The sequence below is a fragment of the Acanthopagrus latus genome, chromosome 7 (genome assembly GCF_904848185.1).
Source record: "Acanthopagrus latus isolate v.2019 chromosome 7, fAcaLat1.1, whole genome shotgun sequence".
Classification (NCBI taxonomy): Eukaryota; Metazoa; Chordata; class Actinopteri; order Spariformes; family Sparidae; genus Acanthopagrus; species Acanthopagrus latus.
The window spans coordinates 23,259,496-23,281,013 of NC_051045.1; the positions used below are offsets into that span (position 1 = coordinate 23,259,496).

Sequence of the window (21,518 nt, forward strand, 5' to 3'; positions counted from 1 at the left end):
ATGTTTTACAGCTAAATTAATCTTTTAGAGAATTAGAAAACAATAACAGCTTTGAAACAGTTGTATGATCTATAGAGTTTCTGCCAGTGTAATACAAGCCCGGTGGCCCACCAGCCCTAATCATTGGAAAAATCAATTTTTCCAAATGTTGGTAAATAACCTGCTGATGACAAAATGAGATGGGCGGAACTAAACTGTGAGGGAGTGCAGCACCCACATACCAGAGTTACCCTGTAATTCATTAAAAAAAAGGGATATGGTTCCAAGTATGTTATAATTCAATCACTCTACCTTTGCGGGAAAAACGTGAAGTGTATTGCGAATTTTGTATGGCGCCATTCAGATACTTAGTAAAAACAAATCAACCAAGATGTAGAAAATAACTCTGTTCTCAGTCTGTATCTGCACCTGTTCAGTGGCTTCAACAGCAATGGCTTGCCCCAGAGCTATCAGAGCAGCAGAGAGGCTGCTCTCCGCGTCTGGAGACGTTAATGAAAACACAGCAGAGCACTCCACCTCTCCTTCCTTTTGTTATTCTCAAACAGGCTGGAGACTCCTAACTTTACTCGCAAAATAGTTACCTAGATATTGCAATTGTTTCAACTTTTTCAAAACAAAAGGGCTGTGGATCATTTATCTTTTCTGCCAGTTATGTTTCAAAATGTGTTTTAGTGGATTAAAGACACTAGCAAATGGTCTGGCATCCAAGTATCATGGTAGTACCTAAACTACAGTTACAGTGGAGCAGCTAAGGTGGAAATACAGATGTAATGGTTGGAAAGCTCACCAGTGACATCTGTTATTTAAGTCCACAAAGGGCCCCGGTCCAAAAAGACACTTGGTTGCTGCAGTGGCCCTGATCTAAAGATCCTTGCCACAGGGCCTGACAACTTTTATAGGGGAAACCTGATCAAGTAATAAAACTTGGTTTCAATTGCCCCATGGTTCAATTTAGGAGCAGGTTATCATCAGCAGGTTTTCTTTGAAATCTGTTGTTTGGGTCACATTTTACTTACAAATTGTACTTCTGAGTTCAGGATAATGTATGAAATACTACTTTGGACAGGTTACAGGATTGGTGATTTTGTCATCTGCACTGCACCACGTTCCACTCACCTTCATAGTTACACTGCGGCCGGTGCTGTTGTCATGCATGAAGACACGCAACATGTGTGGGATGAGCTGAGGCAGGTAGAGCTTGAATTCTCCACCCAGAGCCACCACAATCTGCTCAATCAGAAGGATAATGGTGTTCTGCATGGGGTTGTTTGGTGTCCAGTACTCCTGCAGTTATAAAAGACAATATGTTGGCATGAATCAGAATAACAACGTATTAAGTGTTACATCAAATACTGTCTTTGATTGGTATAGCATACAAGAAAAACACGTTTCTACAATAGTCCTCAGGTTAATGTACACTATAGAATTCCAGGGCTCTAATATTATGTTATGAATAACTGGTTTATCATCTTTCTAAACAACAGTTCAATAATATTAGCAGGTCAGACTATGTAGAGGCCAAATTTTCTACAACGTAAAAAAAACTAACAATACCTAAGCTAACAGACAGATGTCACTGTCGCAGTCAGTGGTACATTTGTCCTCAATAATAGTGACCTAAATCAGTGCATCCAATTTCTGAATATAAATGTTTTACAGTGTTCAGAAAGTACATCCAAATCACTTTGTCCAATGCACTACCTCATGCAACCTTGCTTTCATATAGTACAGACATTTTGTGTGGGTGCGAGGAATTGGGTCAGAAAGTGTTTCCATCGATGAGCTGAGTGTATGAGAGAGACGCCTGGACAAATGTCTCTTCTGGAAATACAAAACTTTCACGCGCCAGAGGCAGAGAGGGAGCGTCACGATACTAGATGGCGAGGAATGGAGACAATTTCCTGTCAACTGGGACGGACATCACGTCCCAGTGTGGCTTATGACACTGTTTTGGAAAATCGAGGCACAGTCACGGTGTACATTAGAGATAATAGCTATTGGAGTTACGGTAGAGGACTTGAAGTCACGCAATACGTCAATCAGTCAATGGGCTTCAGCTGTGAGATCTGGCCGAGGTGTTTTGTCAGGGACCAGAGGTCTCAGGCAGCCCCCAACTTCCTGCTTTCCCTGCCTGTGGCAGCTGACTAGAGAGCGAGTGAATGTACATCCTGAATGGCTATTCCAGCCCCCTCATCTGGATGCAGGAGCTGAGCTGGAGCTAAAATGAATAGATTCTTTGTTTCACCCGCCATTTATTAACTCACAGGGACTTGAGGTGCAGTGGTCCAGCTCTCTCAATTACTTTTCTCCAGAAGCTGCCGCCATTGCAAAAGTGTCGGTAACAGTGTTACCAAGATTCCCATACAAGGAGAGTCATATGATATTTTGCGCATTGTTATTTGATTATGTGCTAGACAAGTGTGTTTGTGCAAGTGCAATGGCTATGGCTTTAACAGGCGTCCACCTCATGTGATAAGGGTGAGTCCTCACCAGTTTTCTCTTAAGAATTAATATGACGTGAGGGGAAATGTACATCAGAGCTGTGCTGATGTTAGAAAGTGTCATTTTTAAAAATCAAGAAGTAAAAAGTCTATCATCCAAAAAAAAAAAAAACCAAGCCTTTTTCCTTTCTCTCCATACTGCAGCCCCTTTAATCTTGTTCGTTAAAGTCCCACACCACACCACACATGATGCTTACTGCTGTGTGACATGGGGAAAGACTTCATCCAGGGGCCCTGAACGCATTACTCCTAATGAGGAAGGTGGCGAGCACAACTGAGTGCAATTAAGAGTTTGCAGCCGTTTGCCTGACTCACAGGAAACTCAGAGAGGCTGGATGATCGGTGTTTAGGGACTGGGGTTAGGTGGGAGGGTGTTGACACAGTTACTCACTCTGATGAGGGTGAAGATGTCGTCCATGTAGGGGCGGATGTGGATCTTCACAAAGCACACTACCATTCCCATTTGCTGGAAAAGGAACTGTAGAACAAAAAGAGCAGAGGAAGAAAAGAGAGAGTAAGAGATTTGCTTTGAGAATAACTGATGGCCTCTTTTCTCATCATCTGTACTGTTACGTACCTCTCGGATACTGGCATCGCAGACCCGGATGACATTGAGGAAAGTGGGCATGACCTGGGGCAGGAACTGGACACACTTGAGGCCCAGGGACTTAAAGATGAAGGTGACAGCCTGGACCACCATTGTGTGGTGGTTGGAGAGTGAAGGGTCTCTCAGGATGCGCATCAAAGTGACGATTGCCACGGCAGGGTAGAACTCATCCAGGGGCAGGTTGCCCATGTTCACCAGCATCTCACTCGTGCTGTAGTCGGCTGTGAGAAGGAGACAACAGAGGGACTGCGTTAGATTTTAAACTTACAAAACTTGAAACATCTCTCACTTTTGAGGAAGAAATGGTTGTATAACGTGGAATGAAACAGCAGTTGCGATCTCATTTTTCTTGAATTGCTTTGCCAAGGGTCAAAGGCTTCAACGAGTAGCACACAAAACTGTGAATCAAGGAGCTTTTTGTTAATCTTGAAATGCCAGAAACATCTTGTCTATCCAGAGAGCCTATCCCCAACACTGTCGAACAGGAGTAGGAGACAACCTAAACAGATCCCAATATGCATAAGCTGTGTCCCACTTCAGCATTTTTAAAAATCTACATTTCATAACAAAATATATGATAACACCTGAACAATGCCTGTTCAAGTTTTAAGGACACAACTGACATAACTTTTGATGCTCTCAGTATTCCATAAGCCATCAAGCTCCAGTTACATTTGTGTGATGCTTTTGACATTTAAACATAATGGCACTGCAAGACCAACAATGTATTTCCCCTTCTGTTGATCATCTGAGGGAAGCTTTTTGGTGGTAACACAAATTGACAAGGACTGCTCAAGTGCTCCATTAACCTTTAAAGCCTGATTTATGGGGGGGTGCTGAACACTTTTGATGAGTGTCGCTCAAAAGAAATGAGGTATTCCAAAAATATAGTGATGACGTTCGCCACTTAGCACTACATAGCAAAATTCTCCATATGCACTATATGAAATCCTGTGCATATGGAGAATTTTGCTATGTAGTGTGTGATTGTCTGACAAGAGTCTGGAAAGTGTCTGGTTACTATTAACGTGACTGAAACCTCTCGCTGAAGCACAGATTATGACCTTATACATTTGAGAAAAAACAGATTAAAGATTTTAAAAACTACAGACAGTTTGAGTTATGGATAGAATATTTGCATTTTGCTTGATGGAAGTCTACTGTGTATCTCAACTGATGATAACAGAAAAAAAGGAAGTCTTTCTACTTTTATCATATATTACACATAGAAACCAACCTCAGAAAACACTAACAACTTTATTGTTACTTTGTAGTTAATCCTGTTTTTAAAAGAAAGTGTGGTTGGATTTTTGGAGGTAGATAAAACATTTCCCTTTTCTTTAAAGCAGTAAAGAACACTTCCTGCTCATTTCTGAAGAATCAAAGCCATCCATTTAAACTACGTGCGCATTTCCAAATATGATCATACCACCATGAGAATTGGAGCTGTTGTACAACCATAAATCCAATTCCAACTATAACTTCATCAGCCTAACGCTTGTGACTATATAGGACAGAAGGGCTATGTCGTCATTAGTCAGGCAATAATTCTCCAGTGTGTAAGTCTGAGTGTATCAACTGTGATTTATTGCATCCCCGACACACACACCCACAATCCAAATCAGCTCCCCCTTCACACTACATGTGGCTGAAAATGTGTCTGGTGCTGGCTATAAACTTTGACAGCAATAATGAGCTGATGGGAGCAGAGAGCTGATATTGTTGGCGTGTTGCTGCTGGCTGCTTGTCAGTTCCGGCTCTTACAATTATAGCAGTGGAAAAACAAATTGTACTAGGATTTCTGCTCTTTTTTAATTCGATGAAGCTTGATTGAACAGTTTGAACAGTTAACGACTTTTCCACTGTGTGTTTAGTCTTGTTTAAACCCCAAGAACAACTATGGAAAAAAATAATGCTTGCTTTCCAACAGAACCGTTTCCCTTTCGGGTTATGATGGTGTTGGTTTACAATGCTTATATAATTTTTGGTCATGTCTAAGCACAAACTTAATTATGAGGTAGAAGATATGCATGACCATTACACATGAGGTAACTGAGGAGTACACGATCAAACATGGTTGTTCTGTCCTACACGGAATTTGCATAATATGTAGGGCTGAGATTAGCACCTATGAGACAGCTGCACTGGAACAGATCCTGACTCAGAGGTTCCCATCCAACTAAAGGAGCTGAAGCTGGGTCAACTTTTGGATAGGATGACAAATTGTAAAAATCCCTCATCATGGACCTAAAACTCAAACCAGCCATCTTGGATTGCATTTCATCTGCGCATGAGAACCCGAAGAAACTCGTTCACACCAAGCTTTTTCTTTTAAAAAGTGACAGTTTTGGTCTGGACAGCCAGTAATTCTCACTTTTGAACTAAAATTTGATTATTGCCATCTGTAATAGCCTTTTCAAAATCACCCCAGACTGTGGGAGAATGTGAGGAGCCATGCGATGGTTTCAGCTGGTTTGCCCAGAATTAGACTGTGCAATTCTTAAGCAAGCAACAGTGGTGGTCTTTTAAGCACCTCCAATACATATTTCTTTCTATAATAAGTAGTTTTATTGGTGCTTTTTCTGATGGGCAATGCAAATGGGGTCAGTCTGTCCATTCATCTATGCAGAGCTATTGAGTTTTACAAGGCATCTGAGAATACAGACGTCTGGTATTCAGCATTTCACTGGCCTTCAGCAGGGGTACAGTTTCAGCTGCTCCAGTTGTCTCCCTCAAGACTCTGGGCTGTAGACATAACAGATTGGCAAAGCCCTTGCAGGCTAAGGAGGGTAGCTTTGCTTTTGGATCTTTTATTATCCCAGCCTTCACCAAGTCTAGATTAATGACGGTGATAGATGGCTACACATGTGTACCTTTACAGCTTACAAACAGGCATCAGTGTAGCTGAGCGAGGCAGCAGCACTGCAGTTATTCAGGCCTCGGCTGTGAGGGAAAAGACAGATGTAAAAACAGCAACATACTAAGACGGCACACGCACCATTTCATCAGTTTTATGACTCACGTTCTGTACGGACGTGATCGGTCTCGTTTAAAGTCAGGTGAGAGGAGCTGGGCCGAGCCAACGACCTCCCACATGAGAAAAAACACGCTGTAAGATATTTCTAGTGCTCCAGACGCTGACCCTGACAAGCCTGCCAGCAGATCTACGGCATCCAATTCTGGTCACAGTCCATTTAGCCGGAGAACAAACTGGTAAAACTATTCCCATATTGTCCAGGGTCACATTCTGAGACACATGACTGGATCAGACAAGTGGAGACCTGCATTCTTAATACACAATGCACATGACGAACGACAGATGAGGATTTTTTTATTCTGATTGTTATGACTTTTCAAGCTCTCCAGAGGATGGCAGCCTTTAACTGTGAGCATCCATCATAAGAAATGTCAAAATCTCCTGAATTTACCATGAGAATTTCTGTAGTTAATTGCAGTCTGCAGAGGATACTTTATTTTATTTATTCGTTTATTTTCAGACGGGGGCGTTTCAAAGGGTTTTTGGACTGTACAGCTCAGACAGATGACAGGAAACAGAGTGAGCACCAAGGGGATCACAGGCAGCTAAAGGCCTCAGCCTCTGTTCATGGGGCGCACACACTACACACTTAATGTTTTGGTGGCACTGTGGCCCTTCCATAAGTGCTATTGTTACGATTAACTAAACAGGTTTTACCACTCAACTAGCAAGTCTCTAAAAAGGGCAGAATCATATGTTATGTCTTTCTTACGGTGGCTTTTGTGAGATTACCTAAGAATATTCAGAGAATTTGTTAGACCATTGTCAGTCTTTTGCCTCTTTGTCTAGTTCAGATGACGTAAAATGTTTCCTCTTCCAAAAGCTGAGTAAAAACATATATATATATATATATATATATATATATACATATATATATATACATATATACATATACATATATACATATACATATATACATATATATATATATATATATATATATATATATATATATATATATATATATATATATATATATATATATATATATATATATATTAATAACTGAACACACAAATACTGAACATTGATCATCACAGCAACAGAAGAAGCTTTGAATCTTCAAAGCATTCGGGCCAGTCTTATATCCTTGATTAAGAGCCAAAACAACCTGAGATTCCACCTGCCAGGTAACAAAATCCCTCTACGGTTCCTTTCTGGCACATACATCGTCTGACTGATTCTCATAGTTTGTGACTAATATTGTATGACAAAGGTTACAGAGGTAGAAAGTGATGATAAAACATTATGTGCAATATTAGACATCAGTGTTCGACAGAAGGATGAATGATTCAGCTGATGTGGATAGACATGTCTCTCTAAAGTGGGTCAAGTTAAATTAAATATCCCTCTTCTACAAGATCCCCTCCAGCTGCAGTAGTTATATTTCCCTGTGAAATGAACTGCCCTTCGTCCTGGAGGTGGTAATTTTGCGTGTGGAACAGACAGAAGCAAGAAATTAGATCCTGAAAAACAAAGGCTCAACAAACTGAAAACCAAAGCCATAGTTACTGTTGACTTTTCAAATGCAGGGGCAAGGCCTCTAAAAATTGTGTTTTGTCTTGAGCCTGTAGACATATCACTTCACTGCAGTCCTTTTCTAATTAGCTGTAGATTTATGAAATGTAAAACTGCCAAGCTGAAAAGGATACTCATAAGTGCTTTGGACCAGACAGAATATCACTGTTGTATGTGAGCCAGATTCAGCAATTGAAATAATTAAAGATGAAATCAGTTCAGAGCGTTTCATATTCTAGCCAAAGAAAAAAATGTGTGTTTTACCCACACCTCTCCTCCACTAACAGAGAAAAGTCTGTAAGTGCATTCATGTTTAAATGTGCAACCATGTATCAAGATCACACCTGCACAAATGGATATTGTGCATAATTAAATATTGTTCAATTCAGTGAGCTATGAAACATCTAATATTGCTCTGAACAGCTGCTTTGTTTAATTTATAATCTGTGACTCTCATTCCTATTCACATCAGATGTTCTGTGTCACTAAATCATTCATGAATGTGACAAAAATGGATGCAATTCAATCTCTTGCTGACATTTGATAAATCTAAATGTTGCAGAAGAACTTAAGTAGCAAGCTATTACCAACTGCAAATGCCTTGTTCTATATCTCTGATGCCTTTACTAAATGACTTTTACATGCTTCTCTAAAATGCAAACTGCCACTTCATAAGTTTTGTGACCTTTAGAACCAGACTTGTTTGTTCCACCATGTTACCTCACAGTCCATCTCTAAGAAGGGTGGACTGCCTAGGCTGCCTCTTGCCAAACTTCCTGGTATGATCTGATATTTATATTGATGTAGAGACACTCTAAATCTGTTCTTAATGTGTCCAAAATCCTCAACAGGTTTTTGGGAGAGGAATAGAGGAAAACTGTGACGGGTAATAGTGATCACAGGCCTACCTGAGTCCTGACTGGACTTGGACTCTGAGAGACTGACGGCGGAGGCGTCTCGTGACTGGTCAATCATGCCGATGTTCACCTTGTGCTTGTAGGGGTCCAGAGCACCGAGGAGACCCAGAACACGGATGGCCTTTAGGAAACACACCACACACACACAGTTAACAACCCGCCAATGAATGAAGTTTGCCTTGCACTGGAACAGGAATCAGTACAGAAATCTTCATTTAGACTTGACTTTGGTACGATTGAGCTCCCATTGGAATTGCTAGTAAATGTTTTAACGCACTTGCAAGCTGACCAGTACTACTTTCCTTTTAAATGCAAGAAACTTAGCTATTTGGCTACATTTTCATAGTCTAGCTTTTAGATGAACTCTACTTCTGTGTGCACTGCAAACTTTCCTTTGAGTGGACGTTTCCAATGAGGCTTCACTTGCTCGCCACATTTAAGTTCATTAAATCATTCACAAAACAAACTACTTGTGTTTGTTTGCCAATATTGCTTACCGCCAAGCTAATTACAACCTACTACATCAACAGTATCGCCCACTTAGAAAGGTGTTTGGATAAATGGCATGTAATATTTGTAACGTAACATGATGACATTGGCCAAAAAGTCAATCTAACATGTAACAATGTCAGTTATAGTTGAGTACTGTGTTTAAACAGGCCACAGTAGCTATGTGTGCCTCAGAATCTCAATAAATGGACCTGCTCCTGAAGCATACATACAAAAGACAGGCATTAGAAATGGTTTTAGTATTTTTTTTTTCAAGGCAAGGAAAATTTAATATTCCAACAGGGAATGCCAAGTGTATGAAAAGTCACATGATGAGAGAAAGAGAACAACTCAGAAGCAGAGTTAAATAGTTTGAATCTATGGAACATTTTGTGAAAAATGTAAATGTACTTTATGAAGTATTCATTTAAAATTTTCATCAAAAAGTAGGGTTAAAGTTTGTGTTTTTCCCTTGAAAATGGAAAATTGTTTTAAATAATAACTTTAATAGTTCATATAGTTATTTATAGTAGGTCTTCATAAACCTGAGTCGTATATTTCTGAACCCACCCATTACTCTCTGCACCACCCACCACCACCACCAGTAAATTCTTAACCTGTGGGAAACACTGCACCCACCATACACAGAGACAATGCTCTCTCTCTGAGACTCATGTAATGTGGCAGGCGAGGGAAGAAACCTTGACAATTATCACTTACATCACAGCTCAGGACTTGGGAAAAAGTTCCATATAACTCTGGAAAATGTGGACAGCCTCATACTATATGTATTCATGTGACTATAATTCTCCAGTCAAAGTCAATAAATCCAAACAGACCTTTATTTGTTTAGTATATGGTGACAGGTAGAGTTTCTGGCCTCATAATGAGTAACTACACGACAGAGTTGGGTTCACATTGCCGCTAGGAGACCTGTTGGGAAAATGAAGAGCTGGGAGCCAAGATGGAGGCTCAGGTGCATACCTCTCTCCTGATGCCCTGGTTTTGCTCTGTCTTGAGGAAGTTGAGCAGCACCTCCAGAAGCGAGGGATACTTGCGGTAGGGCTCCACCACATAACCTGTGCTGGCCACCTGCTGGCCCAGAGTCCACAGCGCCACCTAGAGGAAAGTCAGAGGCGGAATCTCTTTGAACGATGCCACTCATAAGAGAGCATGATGAGTAATGTTTGGGGTACATTGTTTTTTGCATTATTACCCAACTAACCTTTAAATAAACTATACCTCTTAAACAAACAGCTGGTTATAATCATGTTTGCCTGTACCTACCATCAATTCAAACTAATTGTCAGGCCCATAAATAAAAAGGCCATTGGTAAATACTTTTGAATGATCCCATCTTGTGTCAGCTCCTGGCACACAATTTTGTTTAAACAGGAAATACTAGAGGCACAGTGCTCTCAAAATGCCTTCTGAGTGACTTTAACTGTTTCCAGAAATCAAAACCAGTTATGTTTACTAGAATAGACATGATGTATTTATTGTACCCATGAAATAAATATTATTTAGAACTCGGAGAAGTGCTGAAGAGAAAGTCATACAAGAAATGTGAACCAGATGCTCTTTTTCAGGACGAACTGTACCTGTCGTTTGGCCAATGAGGAGGAGTCCTGCAGCATGTCCATGATGATTGGAAAAAGTTCGTCCATCCACTTCCTCATCTCGAGACCACTCACCTGATGGTGCCAGAACATGGGACAGATTATGACATTACCTCAGTTTTCATTTGTCCTCCTGTGTCAGCCCTAAGACTTCAGAAATCATTAAAGGGCATGACTAATTACTTTTGACATTACAAAAAGAGATCCATATCACTTGAGTGTAGAATTTTGACATTATCAACAATGTGTCAAATAATTCTGATGGCAAGCTTTTGTTTGTCAAAACTTGTTTTCTGTCCATTCAAGTCTGTGTCCCTGGGTCAGATTCGTTAGGGCAACATTTAGAACAGTTTCTCTTTTGATTAAACCAATATGAGTTACCAAATCAGGATTTTGCAAATCTACACATAGGGCCTTAAAGCTTTATATATATTTTATTTTCTAAACTTATGTAACGTTTATTGTATTTCCTACATTTTCTTGTGCCTTGCTGGGCTGGTTCCTGAGCAGCTGGGCTTCTGTCTCCTCCAGCACTGAGTAAACCCTGAACACTTGGTCTACCTGAACTTCTCCTGCGCTCTGTATGAACTCTGTAACTGGGCTTTCTTGACTCCTCTGCCCAGACCATCGAACCGCCTGGACAGGGTGGAGCAAGGCACACATCCATGGATGGGGCTCTACTTTCTCTCAGAAAAGGACATGCTCAGGCTGCTTGACTGAAAATGTGAGTGATGCCAAAAATGAAATCATATGCAAAGCAGAGAAGATTCTGCTCAGACTTACTAGGTAAAAAAATCAATATGATATGACACTGGCCACATGAAGCCAGCCTTACCTGAGCCAATTCGCCGATGGTTGCAAGGACACTAATGACTACTCCAGGGTTGGGGTCTGGGTCTTTCAGCTTGAGGATCAGGGCCTGCAAAAGGAAAAGGTAACTTGTGTTAAGGTGTCACTTAACACATTGTGCCCAAGTGATCACTTTAAATTTCATAATCAGAAAAACATTTCTTTATGAGCTTCAGCAATTAAGATGGTAATAGACTTGAAAAAAAGGTAAAAATTCTATTTTACACATGGACAGGACCTCATTAAAATCTGCTGCCTATAACACCCATAATATTCAAGAGTGTTATGCTAGTAGCTCAACGTAGCTAGACCCATAATTTTAAAAATTGTAGTCTTCAGCCCCAACTGATGCCAACTCAAATAGCATCACTACTTCTTTTATCAGATTATGTGGAGCTTCATCTAACGGAACAAAAGCTTTTATCCAACTTTGTCTTTACATACTCATAACCCTTCACAACGGAGAACCAGCAGCGTCATACCTTGAGGATGGGCTCCATATATGGCCGTATGAGGCGGGGGGCGTTGGACACCAGGTGACCGAGCATACGGGCACTCTGCTCTTTGTTCCGGCCGACACCACTGTGCTCCAGCTCAGTTAAGATCTGAAAGAACACAAAAACAAAGATGAGTACAGCACAGCCAATCTAGATCTGGAATAAATCTTAAAAAGGTTGATTCAAAGTGCACATAATAGTGTTATGAAATCTGAAAACCTTCACTAAGTCTTGAGAAGCTGTGCATAATAATGTGGCCTTTGCTGCCCTCTAATGGTAACACATTGAAACAGCAGACAAAATGTGATCTTTACAAGCTGAAGAAATATGTTTTAAAGATGTGTGTGATTGTAAAAACCTAAATTGCTTTGTTTTTTTTAAATGCAATATCAACAAAACAAATGCTCTATTCCCTATATAATTAACAGCCTCCATGCAGTAAGTGATTGAGGCATATTTCATCTATTTGGATGAGAAAAATCTTATAGCTTAAGAGGAAAAGGAGAAAAATGCCAAAAAGTGGCAATAATTGGGTATTTCAATGTTTTCAGTGGAATAATTAAAAGAGAAAAAATCCATTCAGGGCATCCAACGCAACAAATCTTTCAACAACGCATTGCGTTCCATCTTTTGTGTCTGTCCTACCTGGATGAGCATCTTGCGTAGAAAGGGCATGACAAAGGCAGGGTTCATGCTGCTCAGACGTCCAATTGTGCAGATGGCCAGCTCTCTGATCTCAAACACCTCGTCATTCAGTGCAACAAACAGCGCCTGCAAGTTCTCAGCCTGGGCGAGGTGGGCGTCGAATCGCTCGTCTAGAGATGCCAGCACACAGTATCTGATGTCTGGATCTGCAGGAGAACGGGGACAAGAAAAAAATCACAAATATTGAATGCTGAGTCATATAGGAGTACAGTATTTCTTTTTATCAAGTGCAGATTCCTCTCTCTTTCAACGACCTTTATATATCATCAGCTTAAACAAAACTGAAATTGTCATCACATCCACATGGTACTTCCACCCTTTTACCTGGGTCAGTGATTCCAACAACTAGCAGCTTGCTGAGCACATCTGCAACGACCTGCACGGCGGTCTGGCTGACAACGTGGCCACTGATCAGGTGGATGGAGGGCGTCAAGAGGCGTGAGCAGGTCCGCGCCGCTTCCATCCGGATTTCCTTGTGTTCACTGTTCAGGAAGTGATCAGCACAGTGGCGCACAAACTGGGTGAGGGAGTGACCTGGTGAAAGAACCAAAGAGTCAGTTCACATTGACTCACCATCAGTTTGAGGACTCTTTACTTTTCACCCAGACAGGACCATTTTGCTTATTCAAATGGTCTGGGATTATAAAGTTGGTGCACAGAGCTAGAAATATTCCATTACCTATAATAAAACAATACTTTTAATAAACACAAATGATGGTTGTATTTTGAGCAGAATTTAAGCAGCCTTAATTGTAAAAGTAACTTTAAATATGTGTTTTTCTTTAGAAATACATAGTCATGTAATGAGAAGGATGGCCCTGGGGAGTAAAACCTTTCTATGAAAACATTTTAAAATGTTATTACTTGTCACTGCTAACATATTACATATGGTGTCGAAAGCCACTGCAGTAAACAGAAATATTAACTTTCTGTTTATCCAGTTATTTCAATAACATTCCTCACCTAAAAATACAGTGTAATAACTCGGTTTTACAGGGAAACAAACACAGCTACCTGTAATTTGATTCAGTGATATGCTGTCTAAAGCTGTTTGGGTCCAGTCCAGAGCACTGTTAAAAACACCTATCAACACAACCACTTCACACATTTTTGCAGTTCACTTAATCTTTTCTTACAGACCCTGTGCTCGCCCCGCCCCCTTGTAGCTCCAGTCCTATATCTGATGGTTTATGTTTTTGATTTCAAACCAAGGCACTTCTTCTCACACTACCTTACTTCTCTCAATGTGCAGTGTAAAGGCAGCAAGGCAGTAGTTATTTCTTTTCATGATTTATGATTTTCTTTCTCTGCAATGCTCTGACCCACATTTAAAAAACATCATTTTTGCTTCTGAAAGAACTAAATTTAAAATCAATCAACTGATGAAGTTTGGTCTATTAGAAGAAAATTGAGGTCTGTGTATTTCTCTGCCAGTGAAAGAAATACATTTAAAAATAAAATATGATAGTCATGCTTCAAAGCAGTGTATTGTAAGGTTCTTGCCTTCAAACTCGAAGCTCCCCAGTGTACGCAGGGCCAGTGTGATGCTGCCTACGTCACTGGCCTCAGGGATGTTTGTGAGGCTTGGCGAGGCCAGCTGGTGAGCCAAGCCTTTGGGCATGCCGGGGTGACGCAGCGGCTTGTGCATCAGCACCAGGGAGAGCATCTTCAGCAGACCGTCCTGGATGTCCTTCTTCAATTGGGGGATTTGACGGCTCAGGTCGTACAGCACCGCCGTCAGTGCAGGACTAGATGAGCAGAACACAATGGGCAAACAATCCAATATAACTGACAATGTGGGCATGTTGTGGTGTGTTTATAACAAACAGAACTTTAAATATAACTGTCAGAAATCTATGTCAAACTCTACATTAAAACCCTGCTACTTGTATGACTGCAGCCCAAAAATGAAGTCAAACCTTGTTCATGTTGAATAATCTAGGATGATGAACCCATTCTGTCTTACCTGAGCCCCACAGCCAGCATAGGCTCTAGCAGCTCCTTGATGTCTGGTTGGATGCTTGGACCCATGGCTCTGGAGAGCATGCTGATACAAGTAAACACTGTGGCATCCACCTGCATGGTCTTTTGCCTCCTGCACATATTTCCAGGCCGGAAAGTGAAAAAAAATCATGCAATATTGTAAGTCTCTTTCCGTTTCACAGACATTAAGGCAAAATTGCATTCTGCACTCACATTAAGTGAAATTAAACTAGCCATTGGAGACTGAGGAAGGCCTCATTCAACATAGAACTACCAAAAACTACAAACAGGAATGATGCAACTATGATACAAAAGCCTTCTGATACAAAAGTTACACAATAATCATTAAAATGCTGAATGACAATAAAATCAAACAAATTAAAGAGATCAGTATCTTGTTTTGAAGGAATATAATCGATAGTATAACACTGACTTGTGTGCAAAGTCCTTGGGTGGCAAGGCAGCCTTGATGATCTCAAGGACCTTGGAGAGGTAGGGTTGGATTTCTGCCCTGACAGCCACCACTAGCAGCCCCAGGGCCTGGAACGCTGCCGTCCTCTCCTTCTCCTTCTTCAGACAGCCCAGCAGGTAGCCCATTGTGTCTGCCAGGTACTGGTCTACACAGTGGACGGAACAACCCCAGTGCAAATAATTAAAGGCAGAAGTAGGGCTTTGCATAGGTCACAATTTCACCCCGAGAAACTTGAAATAGTGTATTACAGCAGAGCCCAATGACATCAGGACAGAGGAGCCCACAACATATCGGTCATGATTTCTTTACATTTCATGCCCAGGGGATATCGTGAATTGAATGCACAGCTGCATGTCACTGAAGGAAAAACGGATTACACTGGATTACATTCAATCATCCCACCTGTAAAGATATGCGGCTGGAAGGCAGCCAGTCGTGGCAGCAGGTTGAGGATGGTCATCTGGATTAGAGGGTTTTTACTCGTCCTGTACTTCAGCACCCACCGACACACCTGGACAGAGCACACAATAAAAGCTTGTGTCAACTGGGATTTATCTGGTGCTCCGAGCAGCACTGGCCTTGTGTTACTGACCAACTGGGTGAATCTCTTCGTGGGTCATAATTCCACTTTTGATTGTAAGAGATAATTATTGCCATTGTTGATTAATCGGTCCCTTATATTCTCTATCAGTTTGTTGATTGGCCAATGACATGTTAAAGAACAAATCAGTGTTTCCCATCTTCAAATGTCTGGTTTAGTCCACAACCCAAATATATTCAGTTCACTGTCATACAGAAGACAAAAAGCCAGAAAATACTCAAATATAAGAAACTGGAACTTCTTATAAAATGACTCAAATCAAATATCAAAATAGTTGGCAATTAATTTAAAAGAATCTATGAATTAATTTCTCACTAATCCTATTAATCAATTTGTACTCAGCCTTCACGCTTCATGGACTGTTGGGTACATAACATTTCCTTTACACAACAGGTCAGAATGGCTCTTTTCGTTCTAAGACAGAATTCCATTTCTTGTTTTTACTGTGTTGTCAAAGAAACTTTAGACTACTTTTTTTCTCACATTCACCAGCGCAATAAGTCTGCCATCTAGCACTTATCAGTCCACACTAGGAACCAAAACAAAGTGCTGGATTCAGGACTGGAGTGAGTTTTAATAGTCAGCTTAACCAATGTTGAAGCAATTATTCAAATCATTATAGTAAAGGTGGAAAAAAATGACAGGAATACTATATGTGATGCATTCCAATTCAACAACACTGACGTCCAAAATGACACAAAGTTCAATAAAAACCTCTCTGGCAGTCTAAACGAAAACATTCATCATTTACTGCACTAAAACCTGAAATCTCGCCCGAATCCTCATTTTGGAGTGAAATGTCATTCTGACAGCAAACTGGATGGAGACAGCTGACGCAGACAGACTGTGTAACCCTGTGAAAGATGTTTTTTGCATCTACGCATTCTGTCTTCACTGACAGCACATACTATACGTGAAAGCGTACCGCTGCAGAGTTTCATGTCCAACAGAGAATGGCATAACCATGCTTTCAATAACATAGAAGTTGAATATATATACTTTGTTTCATCAGAACTGTAAAAAAAACTAACAACCATCTCAATTTCTGGTTAATTCCTCTTAACCTACTTTTGGCACATTATTGAAGACATCCTATATCAACAAAAGCTTCATAAGAACTGCAGTGTTCACAATGTGCAGCGCAGCACTGTCCTGATTGCTGACATATGACAGCAATGACAATATGTTCAGTTCCTATCACTTGGTAAAATAAAAAATTGCATTGGCATGGTATGAATTTCTTCTGAGGAAATAAACAGAATAATACGACAATTGTCAGATTTCCAACACAACCGTATTTTTTTTTTCTCGGAAAAGCCAGACCTCTGCTGTAAACTCTACCTGGTCGAATCGCTCCTCCATCAGCTCACGGCAGTATCGACTCTCCACCAGCGAGCTCTTGGCAGGTGCCGGTGCGGCTCCGAAGGTGAGGAAACCCTGCGGCGTGCTGTAGCCCAGCAGGCCCAGGAGGGCGTTGGACTGCTGTGGCTGCACCGACTGGAAGCTGGTGAAGGGTGTGATGTGGCGGGGCTTGGTTCCAAATCCCATCAGCTCCTTGCAGTACTTATCATGGACCAGTTGCTGCTGTGTGATCTCCTCCATCTCCTCGCGCATGCGCTGTTGTAGGAACAAGACAGTGAGACGAATGTTCGAGGACATTCGAATGTTTCCACAGTGGACTCAGCCCTCACCTCTCCCTCCATGCTGCTGATGCGAACCAGCTCATTGAGGATCAGAAGAGCGCCGTGGACCCTGTCGTCACGATTCATCCCTTTCTCCTTGGCCAGAGTCTCATCAAAGCCTTTCTCTGCCTCCTCAAAGGTTTGCTGTCAAAGGAAACATAATCACCCATGTTGCTTGTTACGAGGACAAAGCATAAAACATGCCTCTTATGGACTCTTACCTTGTACCACTGTGGTTTCTGCATTTCCTTGGTCTCCCTCTGTGTGGTGAGGATGAGACAGGCTCGCAGTGCAGATACAGCTCCCTCTCGGATGGCCTGCTTGGGGTCCCATACTGCGTAAAAGATGTTGTCAAAGAAGGGCTGCACTTGCTGAAAGAAGAAGGTGGGGGCACTCACTGCCAGCTCCCTCAACACCAATACCTGGAAGAGACAGAAATCATTTTAAGGGTGGTCATTACTTCCCCTTTGTGGGTTTATGTGCCAATATTTTGCTTTCAAACATCAGTGAGAAGTTATAATCTCATTACAGGGCTTGTATAAGTGTGAGGATGTTAAAGCGTATATTACTAATGAATGTTTGTAAATGAGAAAAAAAAATTGTCAGAGACAGAGAGAAGTGTCTCAGCAGTGGAACATCTTTGGCAATCACCATCAAACTGTTAAGTTTTGGAAAGCTGTCCACAGAAATATCAGTGGTTTTCCTTTAGACACTCAAGCTAGAACAATCTATCACAAAAAAACTGTGTTTGTGATCTGTGTTTCTATTATTGGATTACTGCCCCCGTGCTTTGAGTTTTCATAACGCATTGCTCATTGCATCAGAGCGTAACTGCAGATAAGATAAACAAGGCTAGCTCAGTTGGTATAGCTGGCATCTCGTGTCCTTATCCACATTGCAGCAGCCTGCGGTTCGAGTCCAACCAGTGGCCCTTTGCTGCATGTTACACCCCCGATTCTGTTACCTGTCATCTCTGAGCTGTCCTATCAGTAAAGCCATAAAAAGGCCAAAACAATACTTAAAAAAAAAGGCAATCAAGGCTAGAATAAATTGGTCACATCTCGCTGTACTGTTCACTCACAGTCAAAGGCAACGGTGCAATGGGCCAATCCTGAGTCAAACTGTCCTCGACCCTCATCTCACACAACCACCACCATAAAGTGGTGTTATTCCAACGACAAACAAAACATTCCCTACTATCTGCCGTTCACTTACTGCAGCATGCCGTCGGCCTTCATTTCTGTCCGCTCCCAGCCACTCCAGGGCCCTCTTCACCTCAAACTCCACGTACTCAGCGGTGAAGGTGTCCCCTGCCATGGACAGGTGGCCCATGGCTTTAGAGGCCATCTCCATCACCACGGGGTCGCTGGAGGGCAGCAGGTTCCGCAGGTAGTTGGCAAAGCGGCTGATCCTGGTGGCATTGCCTCCCTCGACTCCAATCAGACTCACTGGAGGAAATCAATTAAGAAGATACTGTTTCACTCATACACTGTGAAAACTTAAGTGACATACATCCACAGCAGAAACTTTTCTCATGCTAATGCCATCAGACCTTAAGTAAATCAAATTTGACATAAACTTTCAAAATTGGTATTTTAATGTTTCCAGCTTACCAATGGCAAGAATCCCTCCTTTCTTCTCATTCACATCTGAGCTGGATACCAGCTCAAATATGTGGTGGTTCAACTCATCGTAGAATGTGGTGGCTTCATCTTGGCTTAACTATGGAGGGGGTACAAAATTAGTGTCACAAAAACAAGAAAGTAGGAAAAGCAAGACTAAAGAATCCAACCTGTAATAAAGTTAGCAATAATCTACAAAAAATGGGTCTCCACTCATTTTATGATAAAAAATTAAGTATGGATGCATAACCACACCTTAAACAGTGTAAACAGCTGATCACTCCACTGCTTGATGACAACAACACTCTGACAGATTACAGTATACTGGAGGGATATCCTCATGGCAGATTTCAATTACACCCGTGTTTGTTTTCATCGTACCTCTCTGAGCTCTGTCGTCACATAGTGCTGCAGATCTTTGGCAGATTTCGCCCTGGTGTCCTCATTTCGACTCTTCAGCCCACTGACAAACTGTTGCAGCACAGTGGCTGTGCCTGACATGATCACCATTTGGATGGCCTGGTCTGCAAAGACACAAATAAAAGGGACATTCTTTCACTGAAACATTATGGACTGTCAAATTAAATGCAACGATGAAAAAAGAAAAAGAAAACAGAATAAGAAGGACCAGCACCAATACCATACTTGTAAAGAACAGCTGTCCTAAATACTTTAAACAAGTCAATGTTGTTGTTAGCTGGAGCTTAGCTAGCTAACGTGTCTGGTTAGCTTGTAAAACAAACTGTCAGCCTTGCTAATTCCTAACAAACCAAGCAAAGACACCGCAGTCCGCTAACAAAAGGTAGCATCATTTACACCACTAGCACACAACTGACACGTCTAACTGGCATAGGTCAGGTACAGGCTAATTCCGAGCCTTATGAGTGTATCATGCTGGTTTGTTTAGCAGACGTTAGCTAGTGCTAACGTAAAGCTATCTTGTGTAGCAAACCGTTAGCCAGATAGCACCGTCGCTTTGTATCACTTACGTGTTTATATTTATATGCCGGGCACTTAATTGCTATTCTGCCCTTGCAGAATATATCTCATTGTAGGACAGCGGGGCAAGCATGGGGCACCGATGTTAACTAGCTGTAGTGTCGCTGTGTAGAGTTGGGTCGTCTCCAGCAGGCTACATGCAGCTAACTTCACAATCGTCGTGTTGCGTTCACTGTCCTGCGCAGAGCAGGACGCATACAGTTCAGACGTCCTTGAGTACAGTGTTGAGACGGTGACGCGTGAGTTATTTGATTTTATACTTTATTCTTCGACATTCCAGAGAGGGATACACGCATGATATTTCCAAAAGACAAATGTTGTAGGTTTTGCAAGCATAATTAGTATAAATTAGTAAACCCTGCCAACCTGGAAGAACTGTGTGATGGCACACAGACCTGTCAGATGATGAAAAGTCCAAATAAATGTTCCACTAGCCCCCTGTTATGTTATGTTATGTTATGTTATGTTATGTTATGTTATGTTATGTTATGTTATGTTATGTTATGTTTCCATTGAAAACAATAGTGGAGTTCAGTCAGATAAAGAAAACCACAGGCTTCATGTTGCTCACCTAGCAGGGCCCTCAGCAGGGCTCAGTCTACAGAGACATAACATGGTCAAAGTGATTGGTCTGTTTGAACTGAATCAGTACAACATTTATGAGCAGTGCCATGAAATTATGTGCTCGCTGTTTTCTGTGGTTGTCATCCATTGAAAAAAAAACAAGACAATTTAAAGTGAATAAAATATAATAGAGAAGTAAAATTGATCGCATAACATAATTACACTACTATGCTACTACTACTACTGTGCAGCTAATATTTCGGACTGAGAGCTTGGGATAGTAGCTATTACAAGAAAAGACTGGCTGGGGCTAGCAGGTTGCCTCTGCCACATACTTACGTGTCTTTTACATAACGTCAGCACTAATATTTCTTCCCATTCAAGTGATAAATGTTGTTAATATTTGAATGTTTTAACTATAATTCTTACATATTGCACCTTTAATGAATGCTCTAAGTTTTATTGTCATGTTGCACAACAATGACACTGAAAAAGTCCTTGGCAATGCAAATATTAGTGGTCAGGTTCTATCCAACAAAAGAAAAACATGCAGGTAAAAATGACAATCTAGGACACTGAGGCATAACATTGTGTGTAAGTTTAAATATAGAAATACTCAATCTACATAAAATAAAATGTTAAACTGTGGTACACAGGTGTACGCTGAAGATAAACCGTAATGTGGACCTGTGTGCAGTAATGACGCAAGATGTAAACAGCTAGTGCACATAAATAGATTTACTATTACAGCTTAAAGCCTAACACATGGAGATGTAAACTGGCCGTGAGCAGTAATCAAAGGTAACATAAACATATAGTGACATCCATGCATCAGCACAGGGTGGGTGCCAGCATG

The 21,518-nt window shown here is 41.2% G+C and overlaps 1 protein-coding gene across 4 annotated transcripts in view; it reads right to left on the reverse strand.

Moving 5' to 3' along the window:
- The window catches only part of mtor (mechanistic target of rapamycin kinase), an 86,509-nt gene extending 66,226 nt beyond the window's left edge, over nucleotides 1–20,283 (reverse strand). For 2 of the 4 annotated variants that reach the window (XM_037104323.1, XM_037104321.1), the window contains exons 1-22: nucleotides 20,089–20,283; nucleotides 19,481–19,623; nucleotides 19,091–19,199; nucleotides 18,693–18,925; nucleotides 17,699–17,899; nucleotides 17,487–17,621; nucleotides 17,137–17,412; nucleotides 15,597–15,705; nucleotides 15,156–15,339; nucleotides 14,706–14,834; nucleotides 14,243–14,487; nucleotides 13,064–13,273; nucleotides 12,680–12,885; nucleotides 12,020–12,142; nucleotides 11,524–11,607; nucleotides 11,163–11,324; nucleotides 10,671–10,763; nucleotides 10,054–10,188; nucleotides 8,572–8,701; nucleotides 3,079–3,329; nucleotides 2,893–2,979; nucleotides 1,117–1,284 (exon numbers count right to left, since the gene is read on the reverse strand). In XM_037104323.1, coding sequence (XP_036960218.1) covers nucleotides 1,117–1,284; nucleotides 2,893–2,979; nucleotides 3,079–3,329; nucleotides 8,572–8,701; nucleotides 10,054–10,188; nucleotides 10,671–10,763; nucleotides 11,163–11,324; nucleotides 11,524–11,607; nucleotides 12,020–12,142; nucleotides 12,680–12,885; nucleotides 13,064–13,273; nucleotides 14,243–14,487; nucleotides 14,706–14,834; nucleotides 15,156–15,339; nucleotides 15,597–15,705; nucleotides 17,137–17,412; nucleotides 17,487–17,621; nucleotides 17,699–17,899; nucleotides 18,693–18,925; nucleotides 19,091–19,199; nucleotides 19,481–19,609 — 3,399 coding nt within the window. In that variant the 5' untranslated portion in view covers nucleotides 19,610–19,623; nucleotides 20,089–20,283. Of the gene's footprint in view, nucleotides 1–1,116; nucleotides 1,285–2,892; nucleotides 2,980–3,078; nucleotides 3,330–8,571; nucleotides 8,702–10,053; nucleotides 10,189–10,670; nucleotides 10,764–11,162; nucleotides 11,325–11,523; nucleotides 11,608–12,019; nucleotides 12,143–12,679; nucleotides 12,886–13,063; nucleotides 13,274–14,242; nucleotides 14,488–14,705; nucleotides 14,835–15,155; nucleotides 15,340–15,596; nucleotides 15,706–17,136; nucleotides 17,413–17,486; nucleotides 17,622–17,698; nucleotides 17,900–18,692; nucleotides 18,926–19,090; nucleotides 19,200–19,480; nucleotides 19,624–20,088 lie in introns of those variants that run through there. The other 2 variants (XM_037104324.1, XM_037104325.1) reach the window with 2 other exon arrangements.
- Nucleotides 20,284–21,518: the final 1,235 nt, after the last annotated feature.